Source organism: Monodon monoceros, unplaced genomic scaffold (assembly GCF_005190385.1).
Source record: "Monodon monoceros isolate NGI ecotype Baffin Bay Population unplaced genomic scaffold, NGI_Narwhal_1 Super_Scaffold_15, whole genome shotgun sequence".
In the NCBI taxonomy this organism is placed as follows: domain Eukaryota; kingdom Metazoa; phylum Chordata; class Mammalia; order Artiodactyla; family Monodontidae; genus Monodon; species Monodon monoceros.
Genome location: NW_021703771.1, coordinates 72865993 through 72888492, shown reverse-complemented (window position 1 = coordinate 72888492; position 22500 = coordinate 72865993). Strand labels below are relative to the sequence as shown.

The 22500-nt window shown below is 39.7% G+C and overlaps 2 protein-coding genes across 5 annotated transcripts in view; both read left to right on the top strand.

Moving 5' to 3' along the window:
* The window catches only part of PPIL4 (peptidylprolyl isomerase like 4), a 33997-nt gene extending 26852 nt beyond the window's left edge, over positions 1-7145 (top strand). Inside the window, exons 12-13 of the mRNA XM_029223927.1 lie at positions 246-393; positions 6356-7145. Coding sequence (XP_029079760.1) covers positions 246-393; positions 6356-6607 — 400 coding nt within the window. The 3' untranslated portion in view covers positions 6608-7145. The remainder of the gene's footprint in view (positions 1-245; positions 394-6355) is intronic.
* A 7358-nt stretch (positions 7146-14503) lies between these two features.
* ZC3H12D (zinc finger CCCH-type containing 12D) overlaps positions 14504-22500 on the top strand; it is a 45479-nt gene continuing 37482 nt past the window's right edge. For 3 of the 4 annotated variants that reach the window (XM_029223926.1, XM_029223925.1, XM_029223921.1), the window contains exon 1: positions 14504-15096. The gene's annotated coding sequence lies outside the window, so the exon portion shown is untranslated. The remainder of the gene's footprint in view (positions 15097-22500) is intronic. The other variant, XM_029223924.1, reaches the window with a different exon arrangement.

Genomic DNA, 22500 nt, shown 5'->3' with positions numbered 1-22500 from the left:
TTTTTGGCCCACTTACCAATTTATAACCGTTTATTAAAGACAGGTGTTCTTTCCATTTTTCCTGACTCTGTAATGAAGTAAAATATGAATTAGTTTTGTTTTAGAAATATACTCTGTGCTTCTGAGATGTTTCTTGCTTTAAAAAGTTACCTTTAACCTCATGGCCTACTTTGTTTACCAGATTCTTACGTTTTGATGTATTACTGGTGTCAGTTCTCATGTTTGTCCTTAACTAGCTGCTGCAGTGCAAAATATGATCTTATACTAGATGAGCAGGCAGAAGACTCAAAGTCAGGTTACTCACACACAAGTAAGAAACACAAGAAGAAAACCCGCCACTGCTCCGAAGAAAAAGAAGATGAGGACTATATGCCAGTCAAAAATACAAATCAGGTACTTACTGATGTTCAGACTTAGCTGTAGAGAAATAAATATTTCATCCATTTGTAAATTACATCTTAATTTAGGAGATAAGGGTATAGTCCTGAACAGGGATGGATGTGTTCCTAACTCTTAAGATGTAGAATGGTTTCACTAGGGTAATGAACTTTAATTTTCAAGAATATATATAACAGATTATAAAAGATTGTTTTTGAAATAACTTAATATATCATATAGTTCCACATTGTGAAGCAAGAGTGATTTTCATACCTGTGGACACTCACTTATTCCCATCAAAAACAAGTGTGGTATGGTAAAAAAGTTCTTATAATGTATCATGTTAATTTATCACCAAGTGTTATGTACAGCACTTACAGGTCTTGAGGTTTTAGGACCTGAAAAACGTTTATGCCCTTCCATATGGTATATATGAAATAAAAGCAGCACTAATAATTAGCTTGATCATCCCCAAAGCTTTCCTGAACAATACTTTTTCTAAAACAATGATAATAAAAATTCCCCAAAGAAAATTAATTATAAAGAGAAGAAATCATTTCCAGCCTGTATTTTGACTCTCAGTTACTTGAAAAGCAGATTACGTTATATTCCCTTGCTATGGTTTTTTGCCACGTAAGGGCATTTCAACCTGGGCCCTGGTAGACGAGGAGGCTTTCAGTTGGCAGAGGGGACTCAAGACTGTGAGAATGTTAAGCAAAGACACTGAGATGGAGAGATGTAGTGTGATTGGCAAAGTAAAGGATTTGCTGTCAGAAAAGCTGGGTTTAGATTTCTACGTTGCTAATCATTGATGCGACCTCATCAAATTATTTAAGTTTTTTGAGCCATAGTTTCCTCCTCTGTGAAATCGAGATAATATTTATTGTCCAGGCACGTTACAATTAAGTGAAAAAAAATGTGTGTGCAAACATTTTCTACACTGGCTGTTACTGTTATTTTTACAGTCAAATCATTGTGTTTTAAATCACTTGGAATAATTTCTCTGGTAAGGCCATTAACTGGATTCATATTTAAATTAACTTGTTCTTTTTGATGTTTAAGGATAGCTTAAAATTTTTTCTTTTGTTTTGTAATTTAAAAAATTAATTGTATTGGGGCTTCCCTGGTGGCGCAGTGGTTGAGAGTCCGCCTGCCAATGCACGGGACACGGGTTCGTGCCCCGGTCCGGGAGGATCCCACATGCTGCTTAGCAGCTGGGCCCGTGAGCCATGGCCGCTGGGCCTGCGCGTCCGGAGCCTGTGCTCCGCAACGGGAGAGGCCACAACAGTGAGAGGCCCGCGTAACGCAAAAAAAAAGTAATAATAATAATTGTATGGTTCCAAAGTAAAATCTACAAAATGGTACGTATAGAAAACCTAGCTTCCATCCCTGTCCTTTCCCCCTTTTCTTCTTTCCCCAAAGGTAACCATTTTATGTGTTTTATTCTTCATTTTAAAAATTGTCAGCAAATGCATTTTTTAAAAATTAATTTATTTTTGTCTGCGTTGGGTCTTCGTTGCTGCGTGCGGGCTTTCTCTAGTTGCGGCGAGGGGGGGCTACTCTTCGTTGCGGTGTGGAGCTTCTCATTGCGGTGGCTTCTCGTGTTGCGGAGCACGGGCTCTAGGCGTGCAGGCTTCAGTAGTTGCAGCACGCAGGCTCAGTAGTTGTGGCTCGCGGACTCTAGAATGCAGGCTCAGCAGTTGTGGCGCACGGACTTAGTTGCTCCGCGGCATGTAGGATCTTCCCGGACCAGGGCTCGAACCCTTATCCCCTGCATTGGCAGGCGGATTCTTAACCACTGCGCCACCAGGGAAGCCCCGCATTTTTTATATATATTTTTAGCACCCTATTTTCTAGACAGCCGATCTTCCTACTCCTTGCTGTCATCCAGCAGAGATCTAATCTCTCTTTTTTCCATAAACCTTTTACTACTTAAAGATTCCCATCATTTATGCCCTGCCCTCCGTTTGTTTTTTTGTTTCGTTTTTTTTGCGGTACGCGGGTCTCTCACTGTTGTGGCCTCTCTCGTTGGGGAGTACAGGCTCCGGACGCGCAGGCTCAGCGGCCATGGCTCACGGGCCCAGCCGCTCTGCGGCATGTGGGATCTTCCCGGACCGGGGCACGAACCCATGTCCTGTGCATCGGCAGGCGGACTCTCAACCACTGCGCCACCAGGGAAGCCCCCTGCCCTCAGTTTTTAAGTTACATCCTTGTCAATCCTTCAAGTAATCCTCACATGAATCGGTAATAGTAACGTCTCTGTGTCCTTATAATGCGAGGTGGATACTGTTGTCTCCATTCACAGAAAAGAAAGTAAAGAATAAAGAGGTTCAGCCACTTGCCAGTGGTTTTTCACAGCTAATAAGTAATGGAACCACAATTTAAATTTGGACTTGTACCCTTACTGCTGTTCCTCTTACTTGGAATATATTTCTGTCAGTTTCTTTTCTAAATCTTCTTACCTGGAATATATTCCTGTCAGCAGTTTTCCTTCCTAACTCCAGTTGTTAATTCTAATATAATTTGTCTCATAGTATAATATTCCAGTGTCATCCAATAGGAACATCTCCCTCTTAGTTTTTATACTCTATTAGTTTAGCCGAAGATCACCCCAACATCTTTTTTAATGGTGGTTGTATCACACTTCTGTGAATATTTAGCAGGTTTTCCACTAAAACTCCTTAATCCCCCCACCCACCATGTGTTGCTTATAGCTACAGCTGCTCATCCTGCGCTTGTACATGGATTCCTCGATGAATTTAGGCCCGAAATACACATTGGTGTGTTTAAGATAATCAGACATCTTTAAAAACTCCAAAGACTGGCTGCATTTTAAGTCTGTGGTTCCCACCCTCGCACCCCTGCCTTTTTGTGAATCTTTTTTATCTTGCTCTTTGATTACTTAAAACTTTACAGTAGCAGTAGCAAATGTCTTTCTCTTTCTGCAATAATATTCTAACTTTATCTCTCCCTTCAAAGTGTATTAAAGCAATTGTTTCTGATTTTGTACTTTGATTTAATAATATAGCTGTACTAATTTTCTCTTCTTCCTAATAAAATAGCATCCATTTTTAAGATTTCAGTGGGCCCAGTTTTTTTCTGTTATTCTGCTTTTTATCCTTTTGATTTTAATCTCAAAAACATAATCATTAAAGGGAATTTTCAGTGGTAGGGAATTTTCAGGTATAGCTCAGATTTTCCTGTTCGGTGGTGTTTTGCTTGGTGAGCTTAGTTTCCTAAGAATGTTTTAACTTCTTCAAGGGCTTTGTTTTTTATTGAATGACAGCCTTACTGTTCAATTCGAAATCTCTGTTTAATTTTTCCACCACATGTCTTAATTCCAGAGCTGGTTACTGTGTTCTTGAGGTTTGAGTTTTACTGGGGTTACAGGAAATGAGTACTCAGCCGTGGGCTGCCTGGCTGAGAAGTACTCAGACTACTTGCCTGTCCTCCTCTGTGGTTTTCATAAGTGTTCAGTATTCTTATAATTTGGGACTCTGTTTTTGTTGTCATTTTAATCTTTTAATATTATTTTAGTGATTTAGATGTAACTAAACCTCTGATTTACTCCCAGAGACCTCAGCAAGGACAGTTTTTGGTTGATTTTTTAATTTTTTGACTACTAAACGTGAAATTATTGGCTCGGTTGAGTGCCTTAAATTGAACATTTTATGGTGTTCTTTTTCTTTCTTTCTTTTTTTCAGCTGCTTGTTTGTTTAATCATCTTGTCTTATGTCTTAAATGTATAAAACAAATAGAATTTTTAAAAGTCCATACTGGAAAGGACTTAGAGCTCATGTGATTTGTTTCCCTCACCTTAGATATGAAGATCCTGACCCCACAAGCCCATGGGCCTTATAGTTTAGTGGGAGGACTGGAAGTTTAACATTTATTTTAATTCAGTTGGATGTGGTATTATTTTTTTCATTACTCTATACCACCCCCTTTTCAATTTTATATGTTGAGTTACTGATCAATGAAATAATTATCTCCAACCTATGGGGATCTCCTGAGTCTCAGTTTCCTTATATCTGGAAGGAGGATAATACTGTACTCCAAAAGCACTTAGCACTGTGCAAGCACATACTTAGATCTGTTCTAATATGGCTTCATCCAGCTGCCTAAACTTTTCTCCTTCATACATACAGTACTCATTCTTCCTTGCTTTTCAGTTTTCACTTAACACTCCTTGCATTAGCCTTCTTGAAGCCATTCCAAGCCCTAACCCACTCATCCTTTGAGGCTCATCTCAAGTCCGTTATAACTTCTCTATGAAACCTTCACTGATAAATCTAACCTCAAGAGCATTTCTTGTTTGACACGTCTAAATGGCAAAGACCGTTTGAACCTAGAGCTGCCCGACTTCAAAGCTTGTGTAGCTTTGAAAACTGTACCAAGTAGGAGAGGTTTTTAAGGTTTCAGTCCATTTCAGATTTTCAGCTTAGTCAATTTTTTCAAAGAATTAAATACTGCACAATCTTTTCTCTCTCTTATTTTAAACACTCAAAGCATTTAAGTGCCTGTTTGTATAATAATGTGCTGAAGACTTTATAGGATTATACATCAGCTAAAACAGTCTCTCCATTTAAAGTTTCTTGCCTCAACCAGTACAGAAATAAGTACTAGGTGTACAGTCAGAATAGTACATAGATTTTGTGTATGTTACAGGAAACACAAAAAATTCTTTTATCTAGGGATGTCACATTTTGCTCGAAAATAGTTGACAAAAGGTTAAGCTGAACTACCTACTCATTTTCTACCTCCAGGACTCTTATAGAATGACAAGAACTATTGGTATTGTGTGGGAAATCATGAATCAGTTTATAGTGAGGTATTCCACAAACACTGTGGAATGTAACAATCATGTGAGGTCTGTTTTCACATACTGCAATCTCTATGCCAGGCATAATGTACAAGTATCTAGATAGCATATGGAATAATTGTGAATCATTTGCTGAAAGCCCAGTCCTTAACCATGGGTTTTCACCACTTGGGTTTTAAACCTTGATATTTACATCTACTATTATAATGTCTAAGGTGATAGAGTTGGGCACATGGGAGTTCAGTCCTTAGAATTTTGCCTTTCCTTTGAGAAATCTTTTAAGAAAGTTGAATTTTATGAACTATTCTTAAAAGAGCATTGGCTGTGGCATCTTTAGATTTCAGCCACTTGTGGAGGTACTCATTTTAATCAGGGATAAGACACAAGCGGAGATAGAATTGTGTTGTAACTAGCCCTTTTTTGCATATGGAAACGTTACTACTCCTTAGTTATTGAGAATAGAACTAAATGTACCCACTTTGTTCTCTTTGGGGCAATGAATTATTTCATTGTTTCTTAACTCATTTTAAAGAAATATGTCAATAATGATTTTAATAAAAACATTTATCAGTTTAGTCTAAACCAGAAAATTTATTTAGAGATTTAGAGAGGAGCTGTCACAAAAAAATACTTTAAAAGTAATTGCTCAGACCCAAGTATTCAGAATCTGTTTTCTCTTCTCTTTAGACTGATTGACCTTCTAAAACGTCTTCTGGCTATGTTATTTAAATGATGTCTTCTTTATAGGATTCTTATGGGGATTTTAGTAGTTTCATTGCAGATCAGTGATGGAACCACATTTTTGGGGAGTGGAGAGGGGGAGGTGGAAATGTGACCGCACATAACCAGAATTCTTGGTATTGCAATTTCACCCTAAAGACTTCTTATTTCAATTGGGCTATTTCAGTTCCTTGTTTTTGGATCTGATCTTTCAGTTCAGCTGAAGTAGTAAGTACAGAATAATGAGATCGATGAGAAAATGGTTAAGTCTTTTTCTGAATTATTTTTGTGTTTTAACTTACAAGATTCTTGGTCTTAGTGGTAGCATTCAAATTTGAGCTGTAAAAACTGCTTGCTAATGGAGGACTTGTCTAAGTTTTGTTGATAGTGTGTACAAAATGATTATTTTACTGATTCACTTTATTCCTTTGACAGGATATCTACAGGGAAATGGGCTTTGGTCACTATGAAGAAGAAGAAAGTTGTTGGGAGAAGCAAAAGAGTGAAAAGAGAGACCGACCTCAAAACCGAAGTCGTAGCCGATCTCGAGAAAGGGATGGCCACTATAGTAATAGTCACAAATCCAAATACCAGACAGATCCTTATGAAAGAGAAAGGAGTAAAAAGAGAGAACGAAGCAGGAGTCCCAAGAAATCCAAAGATAAAGAAAAATCTAAGTACAGATGAAAGTTGAAGAATCAGACATGAGTGGCTAACATATTTGCTCTTGTATAACTTCGAGTACCAGACGTTCAGATTTTGTGTCAAAGCAGTTAAAGACACTGCCTGTTATTTTTTTTTCACAGTAGGATTATAGCCCTTTTAGATTAATACTGATTGTACGGGGCACTGAAAGAAATAAAGAATTGAACATTTTCTTTGTATACTTTTTTACACTAATTTTATTGTTATACATAAATAGTCTTCATTTTTAAAGTCTTTCATATTTTTCAGTCTTTATTTTTAATGAAGTATTTCATGCCTACAAAAATACACAAACGTGTATATATAGGTATAAAGAATAATATCTGCCGTGTACCCATTGGCCAGCTTAGGAAATGAATATTACTGGCATTTTAAAATGCCCTCTCCTTCTCAAATAATTATTATTCTGTATTTTGTGTTTGTCATTCTCTTGCTTGTTATTATAGTTTTACAACGTATGTACGTATCCTTAAATGAAATGTTTTGTATGCTTTTGAATTTTATATCAATGGTATAAAGTACGTTTACTTCTGTGACTTGCTTTTTTCAGCTTAGTGTTTTTGGAAAGTCATTCTTTTTTTTTCTTTTTTTGCGGTACGTGGGCCTGTCACTGTTGTGGCCTCTCCCGTTGCGGAGCACAGGCTCCGGACGCGCAGGCTCAGCGGCGATGGCTCACGGGCCCAGCTGCTCTGCGGCATGTGGGATCTTCCCGGACCGGGGCACGAACCCGTGTCCCCTGCATCGGCAGGCGGACTCCCAACCACTGCGCCACCAGGGAAGCCCAGTCATTCATTTTTATTGCTATGTTATATGAATAGACCATAATTTATACATTCTTCTGTTTATGGATGTTTGGGGTTTGTTTTTGTTTCTGCTATTGCAAACAATGCTGCTATGAACATTCTTTATCTAGGAGTGATTTGCTTGGTCATGTGATATGGATATCTTCATCTTTTTTTTTTTTTTTTTTTGCGGTACGCGGGCCTCTCACCGCTGTGGCCTCTCCTGATGCGGAGCACAGGCTCTGGACGCGCAGGCCCAGCGGCCATGGCCCCCGGGCCCAGCCGCTCTGCGGCATGCGGGACCCTCCCGGACCGGGGCACGAACCCATGTCCCCTGCATCGGCAGGCGGACGCCCAACCACTGCGCCACCAGGGAAGCCCCTGGATATCTTCATCTTTATAAGATAATGCCAAGTTATATTCTGCAGTGGCTGTACCAGTCATATCCCTACCAGCACTATGTGAACTACCTTTGTTTCATAGCATTTCTAATACTTCTTATTTTCAGACTTTTTAATTTTGCCAATCCAGTGGCTGTTAAGTGGTATATTATTGTAGTTTCCAGCAAGAAGACTTCTATTACTCTTACATTTGTTCTTCTGTATGAAAGTTTTTTTTTTTTTTAATTTATTTTTGGCTGTGTTGGGTCTTCGTTTCTGTGCGAGGGCTTTCTCCAGTTGTGGCAGGCGGGGGCCACTCTTCATCACGGTGCGTGCGCCTCTCACTATTGCGGCCTCTCTTGTTGCAGAGCACGGGCTCCAGACGCGCAGGCTCAGTAGTTGTGGCTCACGGGCCTAGTTGCTCCGCGGCATGTGGGATCTTCCCAGACCAGGGCTCGAACCCGTGTCCCCTGCATTAGCAGGCAGATTCTCAACCACTGCGCCACCAGGGAAGCCCCTCTTTTTCTTTAGTTGCTTTTAAGGTTTTTCTTGATCACTGCTGTTAAGCACTTTGATTATGATGTGCTTGGTGTAGTTTTTTTTCCCCCTTCATGTTTCTTCTGCTGGGGCTCTTTACCTGTAGATTTATGGTTTTCATCAAATTTGGAATTTTGGATGCTTTTTCATTTATTTTTTTCTGTCTCTGTCCTTCATTTCTTTCCCTCTGGGACTCTAATTGTATGTTAGGCTACTTGAAAACTGTCTCTTAGCACTCTGATGCTCTGTTTTGTTTTATTTTTCTTTGTCTTTTTATTTATTTATTTATTTTTCTGTGTTCCAGATTGGTTTCCATTGCTATGTCCTCAAGTTCATTAATGTTTTCTCCTGAAGTATCTAATCTCTTGTTAATCCCATCCAGTGTATTTTTTACCTCATACATTATATTTTTAATCTTTAGAAGTTCCATTTGGGTCTTTTTTATATCTTCCCTGTCTCTCCTTCCAGACTCCTGCTTTCCTCTATTTTTTGGAACATCTGACTGAACATTACTGTTTCAATATACTTGACCATTCTGTCATCTGTCATTTCTTGTCTGTTGCTATTGATTGATTTTTTTCCCCTCATTATTGGGTTGTAATTTCCTTCTTTGCACGCCTGATAATTTTTGGATTTTACACTGTTGGGTGCTGGAGGTTTTTGTATTCCTTTTAATATGTTGAGTTTTGTTCTGGGACATAGTTATTTAGAAATAATTTGATCATTTCATAGCTTGCTTTTATACTTAATGAGATAGGACCAGAACAGCCTTTAATCTAGGCTAATTTGGCTCACTACTGAGATAATACCCTTCTGAATAATCTTCCTTACACGTGGTTTACTATGAGATTTCTCCACTCTGTCTATTGAGAGCGAGAACCATTCTGAGCCCTGTATGAACTTGAATTTTACCACTTATTCTTTTCTGGTTCTTTCTCAGCTTGGGGTAGTTTTCTGAAGTGCATACACTGATTAGCCGAAGCCTCAGGGGAACTTTTTGTAGATCTGGAATCCTCCCTCTGTATCTCCTCTCTCCAATACTCTACCCTACAGATTTTACCTTGGCTCCCCTAAATGCTCTACCCAGGGAAACGCCCAGGCTCTCCCTGCATTAAGCTTGGGCAATGGTAGGACTTTCCCTGTTTGTTCTCCTCTCAAGAGTCACTGTCCTGCACAGTTGTCCAATGTCTGAAAAACTTTATTGTACATATCTTGTACGGGTGTTTCGTTGTTTAATATGGGGAAGGGAAATTCTGCCCCTGTTACTCCATTTTGGCCAGACTGGGAGTCTCATTGTTTGAATGTGCATTTCCTAAATTCTAACAAGGTTGAGCTGCTTTTCACATATATTATATTCATTCCTGATTGCTCTCTGTGAAAAGCTTATTTCCTGTCTTTTGCCCATTTTATATTACGTTGTTGCCTTTTTCTTAAGGAGTTAAAAAAAATAGATTGTGGATACTAGTCCATTTTTACTGTTACATGTTGTAAACATTTTCTCTCAGTTTGTAGTTATTTTTTCACCTATTGATGCCCTTGGGAGGGCACAAGTTGTAAATTCCCCCCAACTTTTTTCCTCAACTTTTTAATATGAAAAGTTTCATACATGTGTAGCGACACAGAAACATAACGAACATCCATATATATTCCATCCAAATTAAACAGTAACATTTTCTTGTTGAACAATTTGAAAGTAAATTGAAAACATATTTCACCTTTCAGTATTTCACCGTGCATTTTCTAAAAAGCAAGTGTCCTATATCACCACAATACTATTATCACACTGAAAAAAATTAAACAGTAATCTCATAATATGTAATATATAGTATAAACTCAAGTTTCTCCCATTGTCCCAAGGATGTCATTTTTATATGTTGGTTTGTTTTTAAACCCAGACTCAACCAAGCTTCATGAACTGCATGTTGTTTTGTGATTTTATTCTCTTAATCTAAAAGAGTTTCCTACCCATCCATCCACCCCAACCACATGTTTTTAAAAAATTTTTTTATGACATTGACTTTTTGAATAGTTCAGGCCAGTTGCTTTGTAGAATATTCCACATTCTGGAATTATTCGACGGTATCTTCATGGTGTCCTCCATCCTCTCTACTTTCTGTAAACTGTAAGTTAAGTCTCGATGTTTGATTGAAATTAGGTTATGCATTTTAGACAGAAATTTTTAAGTTTAATGTCAAATTTATTAGCCTTTCCCTGTGTGTTTTGTGCTTTTTTGTATTTTGTTTAAGAAGTCCTTAATAAAGATATTCTCCCATATTCTAAAGGTTATAAAGCTTTGTTTTTTACATTTGACTTTAATCCATATTAAATTGTATGTGTGTATGTGTATGGTGTGATAATAGGAATTCAAATTCACTTTTTTTTTCCACTTAGGGATGTAACCAACTGTCCAAAATCTATTATGAGTGGTTCATCTATTCCCCATTGATCTGTCATATAAGTTTCTTTATATATGTGGGTTTTGTTTCATGGGCTCTCTACTCCATTGGTTCATTGTTTATTCCAGCACTGATACTAAACATCTACATTTCTGTGGCAATATAGGAAGTCTTGATATTTCAGTACCGCCCCCCCCCCCCCCGCCATCTGTTTCATTAGAAATAGTGTGGCTCTTTTTTTCTGTGCAATTTTGGAACAAACTTGTTAGGTTTCCGAAAAAATTCTGTTGGGACTTCAGCTGCATTTGCAATCAAACAGTAGATTAGTTTGTGGAAACAACATCTTCATAATCTTCCTATTCATAAAGATAGCATACCCCTCCATTTAGTTCTTAGAAGTTTCCTTTTAAAGCTTTTGAGCATCTTTTGTTAGATTTACTCCTAGCCTCTTTATCCTTTTTTTTTTAGAAGAGTAATGTTATTTATCTTGTTTATTTATGTATTTATTTTTTTATGTATTTATCTATTTATTTTTGGCTGTGTTGGGTCTTCGTTGCTGCGCGCGGGCTTTCTCTAGTTGCGGCGAGTGGGGGCTTTTCTTCCATGCGGTGCGTGGGCTTCTCATTGCAGTGGCTTCTCTTTGTTGCGGAGCATGGGCTTCAATAGTTGTGGCTCATGGGCTCTAGAGCGCAGGCTCAGTAGTTGTGGCGCACGGGCTTAGTTGCTCCACAGCATGTGGGCCCTTCCCGGACCAGCGCTTGAACCCATCTCCCCTGCGCTGGCAGGCGGATTCTTAACCATTGTGCCACCAGGTATGTCCTAGCTTCTTTATCTTTTATGTTCTATTACAAATGATACCTTAAAACATTTTTTTTCTTTTTCCTGACCTAAGAAGTTATATTTTTGACTACTCCTCTTATATACCGCAATGAGAAGCCTGTGCACCACAATGAAGCGTACACACTGCTCGCCGCAACTAGAGAAAGCCCACGTGCAGCAACAAAGACCCAAAGCAGCCAAAAGTAAATAAAATAAATAAATAAAATCTACCCTCCTTCCCCTCATCTTTGTTTTTGGAAATTGCTTTTGAATTTACCATCCATACTTAAAATGTAATGGTAATATCTTCACCTTCCTCTCTAATTGAAGATCTTAGAAATCTTTAAGTTTCAATCACCCCTCTTCCAACTTTTGTGCCATAATCCTCCAGTATTTTAGTCTAAGCTTGTGATTTTTAACCTTAGCAATTAGACATTGTTATTACTCTTTTTATATAGGTAGTTGTTAGATTTACCCATGTGTTAATCATTTCTTTACTCACCATTCTTCTTGCATCTCAGATCTTCCACATAGGATGTAATTTTCCTTCTTTCTGAAACACGACATTTGATATTTCTTCAGTGACAGTCTGTTGATGGTGAACCCTTAGTTTCTGCTTATCAAAAATGTTTTTAGTTCACCTATGTTCTTTAAAGTTGATTTTCTACATGCACAATTTTAAGTGGACAGTTATTTTTTTCTCACCACTTTGAAGACGTTCTACTATCTTTCGTTATTGCTGTGGAGATGCCCATTATTATTCCTAATGTCATTACTTTGGAGGTAACGTGTCTTTTCTTTCTGGTTGCTTTTGTTGCTATTGTTGTTGTTATATTTAGTATAAATAGTCTTTATTGAACTGCACTGAGAAGATGGCATCTACATAAGCATAAGTTGTAACATTTCACAACTTCTAAAAAGAATGTCAACAATTATAGTGGTCTATAATCACATTTAAGAAGCATATTCAACCATTTCTAAAGAAATGCTTTAACATTGTTATATTTGTTGTTATTAATTAAACTTTTCATGTTGTAGATTCACATGCAATTATAAGAAATAAACAGATACTTGTACCCTTCACTCAGTTTCTCCCAGTGGTAACATCTTGTAAAACTGTAGTACACGGACTTCCCTGACAGTCCAGTCGTTAAGACTCCGTGGTTCCACTGCAGGGGGCACAGGTTCGATCCCTGGTCGGGGAGCTAAGATCCCACATGCCGCACAACACAGCCAAAAAACAAACCAAAAAAACTGTAGTACAATATCACAACCAGGATATCGACACTGACACAGTGAAGACGCAGAATATTCCCATTACTACAAGGGTCCCCCCAGTTGCCCTTTTATAGCCACACCCACTGCCCTGCCTCTCCTAGTACCTCCTTAACCTCTGGCAACCAATTAATCTGTTTTCAATTTCTGTAATTTTGTCATGTCAAGAATTTTATATAAACGGAATTACATAGTGTGTATCCGTCTGAGATTGGCTTCTTTGTCATTCAGCCTAATTCTCCAGAGATTCTTATAGGTTGTTGCATGGAATTTAAGAAAAAAAAAATGTCATGAAGAACCTAGGGGTAAGACAGGAATAAAGCCACAGACCTACTAGAGAACGGACTTGAGGATATGGGGAGGGGGAAGGGTGAGCTGTGACAAAGCGAGAGAGAGGCATGGACATATATACACTACCAAACGTAAGGTAGATAGCTAGTGGGAAGCAGTCACATAGCACAGGGAGATCAGCTCGGTGCTTTGTGACTGCCTGGAGGGGTGGGGTAGGGAGGGTGGGAGGGAGGGAGACGCAAGAGGGAAGAGATATGGGAACATATGTATATGTATAACTGATTCACTTTGTTATAAAGCAGAAACTAACACACCATTGTAAAGCAATTATACCCCAATAAAGATGTTAAAAAATATAGTTAATTTGTTTTTATGGCCAGTAGTGTTTCCTGGTATGGATGTACCACAGTTTAACCATTCACCCACTGAAGGACAGTGGGTTATTCACCGTTTGGAGCTATAATGGATAAAGCTGCTATTGATTTTTGTGTGAACAGGAATCTTCATTTCTTTTGGGTAAATGCCCAGGAGTGCAATTGCTGAACATACAGTAATTGCTTGCATAAATTTTTACAAACTGCTAAACTGTTTTCCAGAGTGGTCATACCATGTTACATTTCCAGTGTATGGGTGATCCAGTTTCTCTGCATCATTGCCTGTTTGGTGTTTTCACTATGTTTTATTTTAGCTATCCGGTAGATGTATAATGACATCTCACTGTGGTTTAAATTTGCATTACCCTAATTGCTAACGATGTTGAACATCTTTTCATGTACTCATTTTGTCATCTTCATATATCCCCTTTGGTGAAATGTCTCTTCATGGTTTTTTGCCAATTTCTAATTGGATTTTTTTACTTTTAAGTTTTGAGAGTTCTTTGTATATTCTAGATACTAGGTCTTTGTTGGGTATGTTGTTTGCAAATACTTTCTCCCAGCGTATTGCTTGTTTTTCTTCATCCTGTTAACAGGGTCTTTGTAGAACAAAAGATTTTAGTTTTATTCAAGTTCAGTTTATCAATTTTTCCTTTTGTGGACTGTGCTTTTGGTGTCAAGAATAAGAATTGTCTAGCCCTGGATCCTGAAGTTTTTCTCCTACCTTTCTTTTTCTAAAAGCTTTGTAGTTTTAAAATTGAAGTCTGTGATCCATTTTGAGTTAATTTTTTTTTTTTTTTTTTTTGCGGTATGCAGGCCTCTCACTGTTGTGGCCTCTCCCGTTGCGGAGCACAGGCTCCGGACGCGCAGGCTCAGCGGCCGTGGCTCACGGGCCCAGCCGCTCCGCGGCATGTGGGATCTTCCCGGACCGGGACACAAACCTGTGTCCCCTGCATCGGCAGGCGGACTCTCAACCACTGCGCCACCAGGGAAGCCCTTGAGTTAACTTTTGAGTAAGAGGTAATACTTAGGTTGAGGTTCTTTTATGGATATCCACTCACTCTAGCATGATTTGTTGAAAAGGCTCTGGCAGCTTTTAAAGGTTTTTCTTTGTCTTTGGTATTCTAGAGTTTCACTATGATGTGTCTAGGTATGGATTTATTTTATTTATCATTCTTGGTATATAATTTCTATGTTTGATGGCTTCATACTTTTCACCATTCTGGAAACTTCTCTACCATAATATTGCCTCTCTTCTATTCATTCTATTCTTTCCTTTTGCAATTCCAATCACTTTTTTTTTTTTTCCAATCAGTTTTTTGTTAAACCTTCTCATTCGGTTCTTTGAATCTTAACTCTCATTTTCCATATGGTGTTTTCTGAATAATTTCTTCAGGTCTATATTCCAGGTCACTGATTCTTTCTCTCTTCCTATAAACATAATCGGCTATTTAATCCATCCAATGAATTTTTGATTTCAGTGATTCATTTTTAGAAGTCCCATTTAATTCTTTTTCAAATTTGTATGCTTATTTTTATTTATTTATTTTGATAGGTAAGAAGCGAATTTATTTAGAGAGAAACACTCCACGGACAGAGTGTGGGCCATCTCAGAAGGTGAGAAAAGCCTGTATGGTTATTTTACATTTTCCTTGCTTATTTATTTCCATTCTGTTTTGTTTCCATGGTTACTTAATATTGTGTTTTTGACAATTCCAATATCTAAATTTTTTGAGAATTTGAATCTTTAGTTTTTTTCTGCTAACTTGTGCATAGTGGATTATTTTGTGTGTTTCTGATGTTTTTTTAAATGGGGGATACATAATTTGGGACTCCCAAGGTATCTAAATTGAGGATGCTTTTCTCCAAAGAAGATTTATGTTTATTTTTTAGGCTCCAGGTGATGTTATCACTTGGGGCCATTTTAATTTCTTGGCTTACTATTTCCATGTGCATACATAGTGTACTTTTGAACCGCAGAATATAGTGAGAGTTTACAAAATATTAGGGAAGATAAGTCTATTATTAGGATCTATCCCCATCTCCATCATTGCAGAGCTGGGAAGATGCCTGAAGATTTTTTTTTTTTTTCTAGCCTAGTCCTTCTCTTCTAATCTCCTGGTTTCATGTGAAAATCTTAGATTCAGTTTCTGAACTTTCTTTCAAGCCTAAAGTCTAGTCTTCATCAATGTCTTTCATCACTGTGGCCTGAGGCTGTTAGTCCCCAGAGCTCTACATTGAGGGCTGGTGGTTTGCTTACCATTTTGTTCATATATTTTTGATCTTGAGGAGTTTCCCCAACTGTCTTACAATCTCATCAATGCATTTAAAGTACGACTGCTGGAACTTATCTGGATTTATCTTACATGTGGATTTATCTGCCATGTGTATGGTTACAGTTCAGAATATCCAGCCCACCACACTGCTAAGAGCAGACGTCTCTCCGCTAGTATACATAACCCTTAGCCACCAATAGAAGAAAACTGTAATGACATTACATAAGAAACTATCACCCTGAATATAGAAAAATAAATATTGTCCACGCAGAAGATTCTAAAATGTGGTTTGAAAGATGAATGAGCAAGAGAGAAATGATTGCTGACTGTGACAGGAGTCATGAGAAGAAAAAGCTTACTGATAACTAAAACTTGAATTCAATAGGTTCAGTGGGAAGAATAAAAGTAGTAAAAATTTCTGAACCTATTATTTCAAGGAAAAACTATCCTTAATTGCAATAGCTGATATCTTAGGTATGAAAGACTCTAGTTTTAACAAAGTTGTATATATGGAAACACTGAGTCCTATTAATCAGAAAGTGTTTTTAATGGTGATGACCTCTAATTACAGTGTCCATCAAGTCTCCTTGACTAGATACAGGGCAGCTGTGGTGCTATGTTAGTATTACTAACAAGTAGGGTAAAGCGACCATGTTTCCTGCTTCTTCTGTTTTGCTTCTCTAGGTTTTAGGTGAACTCTTAAAACCAGGCTCCAGTAATATCTTACTTTTGCTTAAAAAAAAAAAAAAGTGAGCTGTAGGTATATATTTTTATCTTTAAGAGGAAAAAAATAGTTATTTTGGGACAAAATTGCTCATTCCTTGTAACTTTGCTGTAAACTTTCAGGTTTGACCTCCCTTACCCGTTGAATTTTCAAAGATTTTGATCGGAACTATTAAAGGCTAAAAGAAGAGAAACTTTAAATAGGTCCATACTTTCACAAACGTCTTTTAGTAAATTGGTTGCTTTTTATTACTGAAAGATATACTTCATACCTATGTTTTCCACTCATCATAAAAAATTTTTAACCTTGAATTTGACATTTCTTACCCACCTAGATCAAGTCACAAAGAATGCATTATAGATAGTAAAACCGAAATCACAGAAGACTTACCTTTCAGTAGCTGTTGCTATGAAACCATGTTTTGATGGGAAATTTTAGAGAAGCTTGTGCTTCCTGTTGTTAAATGATAGAATATGGAGATCCCCTTAATTTTTAAAATTGCCCTTTTTAAAAAGCAAGTAACCTCAATTATTCCTTCTAATGGGACACTCTTTGCTCTTACCCTACCTTACCCACCCAGGACTGCTAATTAGGTTTAATTTTTATCTTTGCTTCCTCTCCTATTCCTTGTGCATTGAATGGGCAGATGGGCAGAATTTATGAGAGATGTTTTATGTGCAATTACAAGGTTGTATTGCTATTATTTATTTTACCTAGGACACTAGCATGCTCAAGATACATAAAGAATCAAAAATATGGTAACTTACGAGCAAGAGAGCTTACATAAAATGGGAAGTTAGAAAAGTGCCTCTTTGTTGTTGTGAATCTAGAAAAAGACCACAATGACCTCTGGTTCCTGAAAAAGAGAAAAATTTTGTTTAATTTTGTTTCCTCCAGGCAGTGTGATCTGGTGGAGAGAGCTTGGGATTCCAAGTCAGAAAACAAGTCAAAAGGCAAGAGGTGGAGGGAGAGTAATATGCTGGTCTGACTAAAGCAGAGGACTGTGAAGCAGAGAGCATGAAAAGGCGGGAGGAGATTAGGGAAGGGAGTGAGCTGAATGCAAAACTGGGCACCTTGGACTTGATTTGCCAGGCAGTGGAAAAGTAGAACATATTCCTAACAAAGGAAGTGGCACTGGGATAGTTGAGAAAGTTACTCTGGGAGTTGTGTATAGTTACTCAAGGGTTGGCACCAAATTCGTCAGATGGCACTGCATATGATTCATTTGTCATCTATTGACACATAGCCCCCAATCCAGATTTACATCAAAGCAGGCTTCCCAGGGGAGACAATGTATATACGCTGACACCTTCTGTGTTTGATATCCAAGTTGGTGCAGAACGTGGAATGGGCCGCCCAATAAAATTTGTAAAACTCATACAATCTTGGCGACATAATCACTCATTGAGCGTTATAGAAAACAATTCAAATATCTTTGGAATGGTGGTAGATGGACATGCTTTTAGTAAAACTTTGATATGGTGTAGGGTCGGAATGGAGACCCCCTGGCTGAGGGCTGCTCACTTCGTATTGCGTTGGTGGGATGTGTGTGTAGGGCTAGCGTGGAACCGTCCTGAGAACAGGCACCTCGTCAGATTCATCTCTGCACATCTGACATGCAGGAGAGTGCCTCACCTCAGTGGGAAACCAGCCCACAGATTCTGTGATCTCAGCAGATGGCAGTAATGTGTTTTTTTTTGCGGTACGCGGGCCTCTCACTGTTGTGGCTTCTCCCGTTGCGGAGCACAGGCTCCGGACGCACAGGCTCAGCGGCCATGGCTCACAGGCCCAGCCGCTCTGCGGCATGTGGGATCCTCCCAGACCGGGGCACGAACCCGTGTCCCCTGCATCGGCAGGCGGACTCTCAACCACTGCGCCACCAGGGAAGCCCAGTAATGTGTTTTTAACTTTATCATAAGTGGTGTTTCATTATTATGTTGATAATTATCTACTATTCATTCTCTGAAAGTAAGCCAGAGACACACATTCATGGCCTTTTCCCCTAGCGTGTGCTTATGGGAAAGAATGTGACAGGCATCCCCGTAAAACCTGCTTGATCTTCAGGCTTGTCTTAGATGTCTTCTCGCTGCACACACCCAGCATGTGTAGGCACGGGCTGTGTGCATCACGTGCAGACAGCCGCTCCTCGGCCGGCCAAGCAGCACTTGGGCACAAGGACTCAACTCTTCCCGCTACACAGGAGGAGTGTGCTTAGCTTAGTCAGCGGTTACCACGGCTAAGAGCCCTGAGGGAAGGCGTTTTGGAGGTTAAGGGGTGTATTCGTTTCCTAGGGCTGCCATTACATATTACCACCAGCTGGGTGGCTTAAAACAACAGAGGTTGATTCTCACAGTTCTGGAGGCTAGAAGTCCAAAGTCAAAGTGTCAGCAGGGCCGTACTCCCTTTGAAAGATCTAGGGAAGAATCTTAACTTGCCTCTTCCTAGCTTCTGGTGCTTACAGCTGCATCACTCCAGTCTCTGCTTCTCTTCACCTGGCCTTCCTTCCTGCAGCTCTTCTGTGTCTCTGTATCCAGATCTTTTCTCTTATAAAGACACTAGTCATTGGATGTGGTGGCCACCCTCATCCAGTGCAACAGCATCTTAGCTTGATTACATCTGCAAAGACCCTATGTCCAAGTAAAGTCACATTCACAGATATTGGAGGTGAGGACTTGAACATATCTTTTTTGGGGGCACAATTCAACCCACTGCAAGGAGTGAGGTGTTGCAAAGTTCAAGAAAAGCCTCTGCAGCACTTTGGCCAGAGGCCAGAAAAGATGCTTTTAAGAGAATATGGAGCTGAACCTTAGAGCCCAAGTTTCTAGACGTAGAATGTGTTGCAGGTGTTCAAATGTGACCACTTACATCTGCTGTCATTAGACCCAGAGTAGTGCTTTATCTGAACACAAGTATTGTCACTCATTCTACGCCCTTAACCTGGGTTCCTCCACCTGTTTCCCATAGACCTCACACCTTTTGATTCACGGTCTCTCTTCCTTGCAATGGCTAGAGTGTTAGACCGTCTCATATTTCCCTCAAGGCTTTTTGTGAGAGAACTACAGACTCCAGAAAATGTGGGTTCCCCAGAGTCAACTGAAACTGTAACTGTGGTTGCAGCAGCTTTTCCAAAATGCCAACTTATTATAATTACATAGGTGCAATCTCACGATCTAAGTAGAGACTGTCTCCAGGACCAAACACAAAGGCATTCGGGCCCTCAGTCAGCGACTCAGACACTAAACAATAGGGCAACGAATTCGGTAACCAAGGTTGGAGAAAGAATAGAGTCAACTGGACAGTGCCCTGGAAAACCGGTACTTTTCTTACTTCTGGTTGGTAAGAAGGTCTGAGATGCTTCAAAGATTAAACGACCTTTGAAAGGCCAGGCTCTTCTCTTTTTTTTTTTTTTTTTTTGCGGTACGTGGGCCTCTCACTGTTGTGGCGGAGCACAGGCTCCGGATGTGCAGGCTCAGCGGCCATGGCTCACGGGCCCAGCCGCTCCGCGGCACCTGGGATCTTCCCGGACCGGGGCACGAACCCGCATCCCCTGCATCAGCGGGTGGACTCTCAACCACTGCGCCACCAGGGAAGCCCCAGGCTTTTCTCTTGATAACCTCGAGTACTCTGATACCCTCGGTTTTCCCAACCTGGTAGCTTCATGACGGCCCAGAAATGGAAATCACGACAAAACAACCCATGTGTGAAAGAACATATTAATGATTCAGTTAATTGTATTTTAAAAAATGAAAATGCTTCCTAAAAAAAAAAAAGCTTGTTAAGTTTTTCCTGAGCTGAGTCGTTTCCCCTTGAGCCCGAGCCTCAGCCCCAGGGAGCTGGGCATGCTTCCTGTCCCTCTGAGCCTCTGCCTAGATTTCCCTCCATCTGGAATATCCCAGAGAACCCAGCCTTCTCTCGGGACACTCTGGCCTATTCTTCAGAGTCACCCAAGCCACCCTGTCCTCCACAAGGCCTCCTCTGCCCCTCGTGCAGTCAGTACTTCCTCTTTGATGGAACCTCTTGCCCAGCAGTTCTGAATCAGGGGCGATTTTGCCCCCAGGGGACACTTGACAATGTCTGGGCCCATTTTTAGTTGTCACCATGTGGAAGGTTGTGCTGCTGGAATCTAGTGGGTAGAGGCCAGATGAACATCCTACCCTGCACAGGGCAGCACCCACAGCAAAGAATTATCCAGCCCATGACATCAGTGGTGCCGAGGTTGCTTTAGGCTAATGCTGCTTCAACTAACATTTACAGTGTCTCTGTCATTCTTTGTTGACAATCGTGTCACTCAGGGGGCAGAAACTTTGTTTAGTTGGTGTTTATGTTCTCAGCCCGGTGCGTGGTGTGAAATGAAACTGAAATGAATTTAGCAATTTTTTTTTTTTAAGCAATGTTTTTATTGCCTTAATCCCTGCACCTGTTTATGGTAACATCTCAGGTGGAACTCAAAGAAAGTGACACATAGATTTTATTTAATAACAAAAATTGTTTTAAATGCACAATTGTTTTAAATTAGATTATTGGGCTAAGCCAATAACAACTGAGGTTAGATTATTGGCTAAGTGATAGAACAATGACAGCAGCTTTCCCACTTGCTTCTGTGTGGATAGTGGACGTACACTTCCCTGTTGATGACCCAGAGGGTTGTTCTACTTGTCCCTGTAGCCCTCTGACAGTTTTGCAGTGTTCCCTGGGTGCTAGACTTTGCCATCATAAGTTCTGGTAATCCTATCTTCATTAAAATTTGTGCTCATAATAATAACATCTAACTGTTAAGCACTTACTCTATGCCAAGCACTGTTCTAAGCACCCTCTGTGCATTAATTAATTTAATTATCAGGAAATCCTTGTGGGATAGCTGTAATCATTATCCCCATTTTACACATGAGGAAATGGAGGCACAGAGAGGTTAAATAATTTGCTCAAGGTCACACAGCTAGTAAGTGACAGGGCAGCCCGACTTCAAGTTCATGACACCAAACTGCCTATCCTGATAAGCTTATGCCTTTTCTCATACAATTTGTAAAAAAAAGAAAAAAAAAATCCAGATCATGATAAAAGATCTGATTATAAAAAATAGAAACTTACAACTTTAGAGACAATCTTAGGAAAATATCTTTACAATCTCAGGATAGGGAAGGATTTCTTAAACAAGATTCAAAAAGCACAAATGATGAAGGAAAAGCCAGTAGATTTGACTACATGAAAGGAAAACCATCTGCAGGCCCCAAAACATCATAAACAAAGCTAAAAAGACAAGCATTTGACTGGGAGCTGAAAGCTACAAAAGATATACATATACAAAACATATACAAAAGATAAAGGATTAGTAGGAAGAATATATGAAGGTTAATACCAATTAATAAGGAAAAGACTACGTGGTAGGAAAATGGGCAATAGAGGGAAAAAAGAAGAAAACTGTACTCTCCGTGAACATATGAAAAAATCCTCAAGTTCACTAGTAATCAGGGAAATAAAAGTTAAAATAACCATGAGACGTGACATACCATTTCTCACACATCAGGTTGGCAAGAAGCAAAAAGTTTCACAGGCTCAAATGTTCGTGGGGTGACAGAGAAACAAGAACTCCCACGCGCTGCCAGCAGCACAGTCTCTGGGGAGGAAGCTGGGTGACCTCCAGCAGGGCTGAGCCTTTGTGCGCCCTAGCTACAAACAGCTGCACCCTGTTTCAGCTCACAGAGAAAACAGATCATACAATAAAAGACTGTTCTTGGTGCTCACTGATGCTACACATAGACGGGAGGTAGCCAAGCCAGGGGTCCTGCCCTGGGTCCATCCGCAGGCTCCCAGGGTCCTGAAACAGCCCATGCCATCTGCCCGCGCGTTCGTGTGTTCCTCTCTGGGGAGGGTCTGTACCCCACATTTAGGAACACTGTCTCAACACCTCCAGGCTGCTTCCTGAAAGTACAGACCTCTGTGTCTTAAAACGAGGGCCAGAGTGCAGAAAAAATAGCCTCAGGGAAGACTCAGTGCCAATCTTAAACAGAGCAGAAGAAGGAA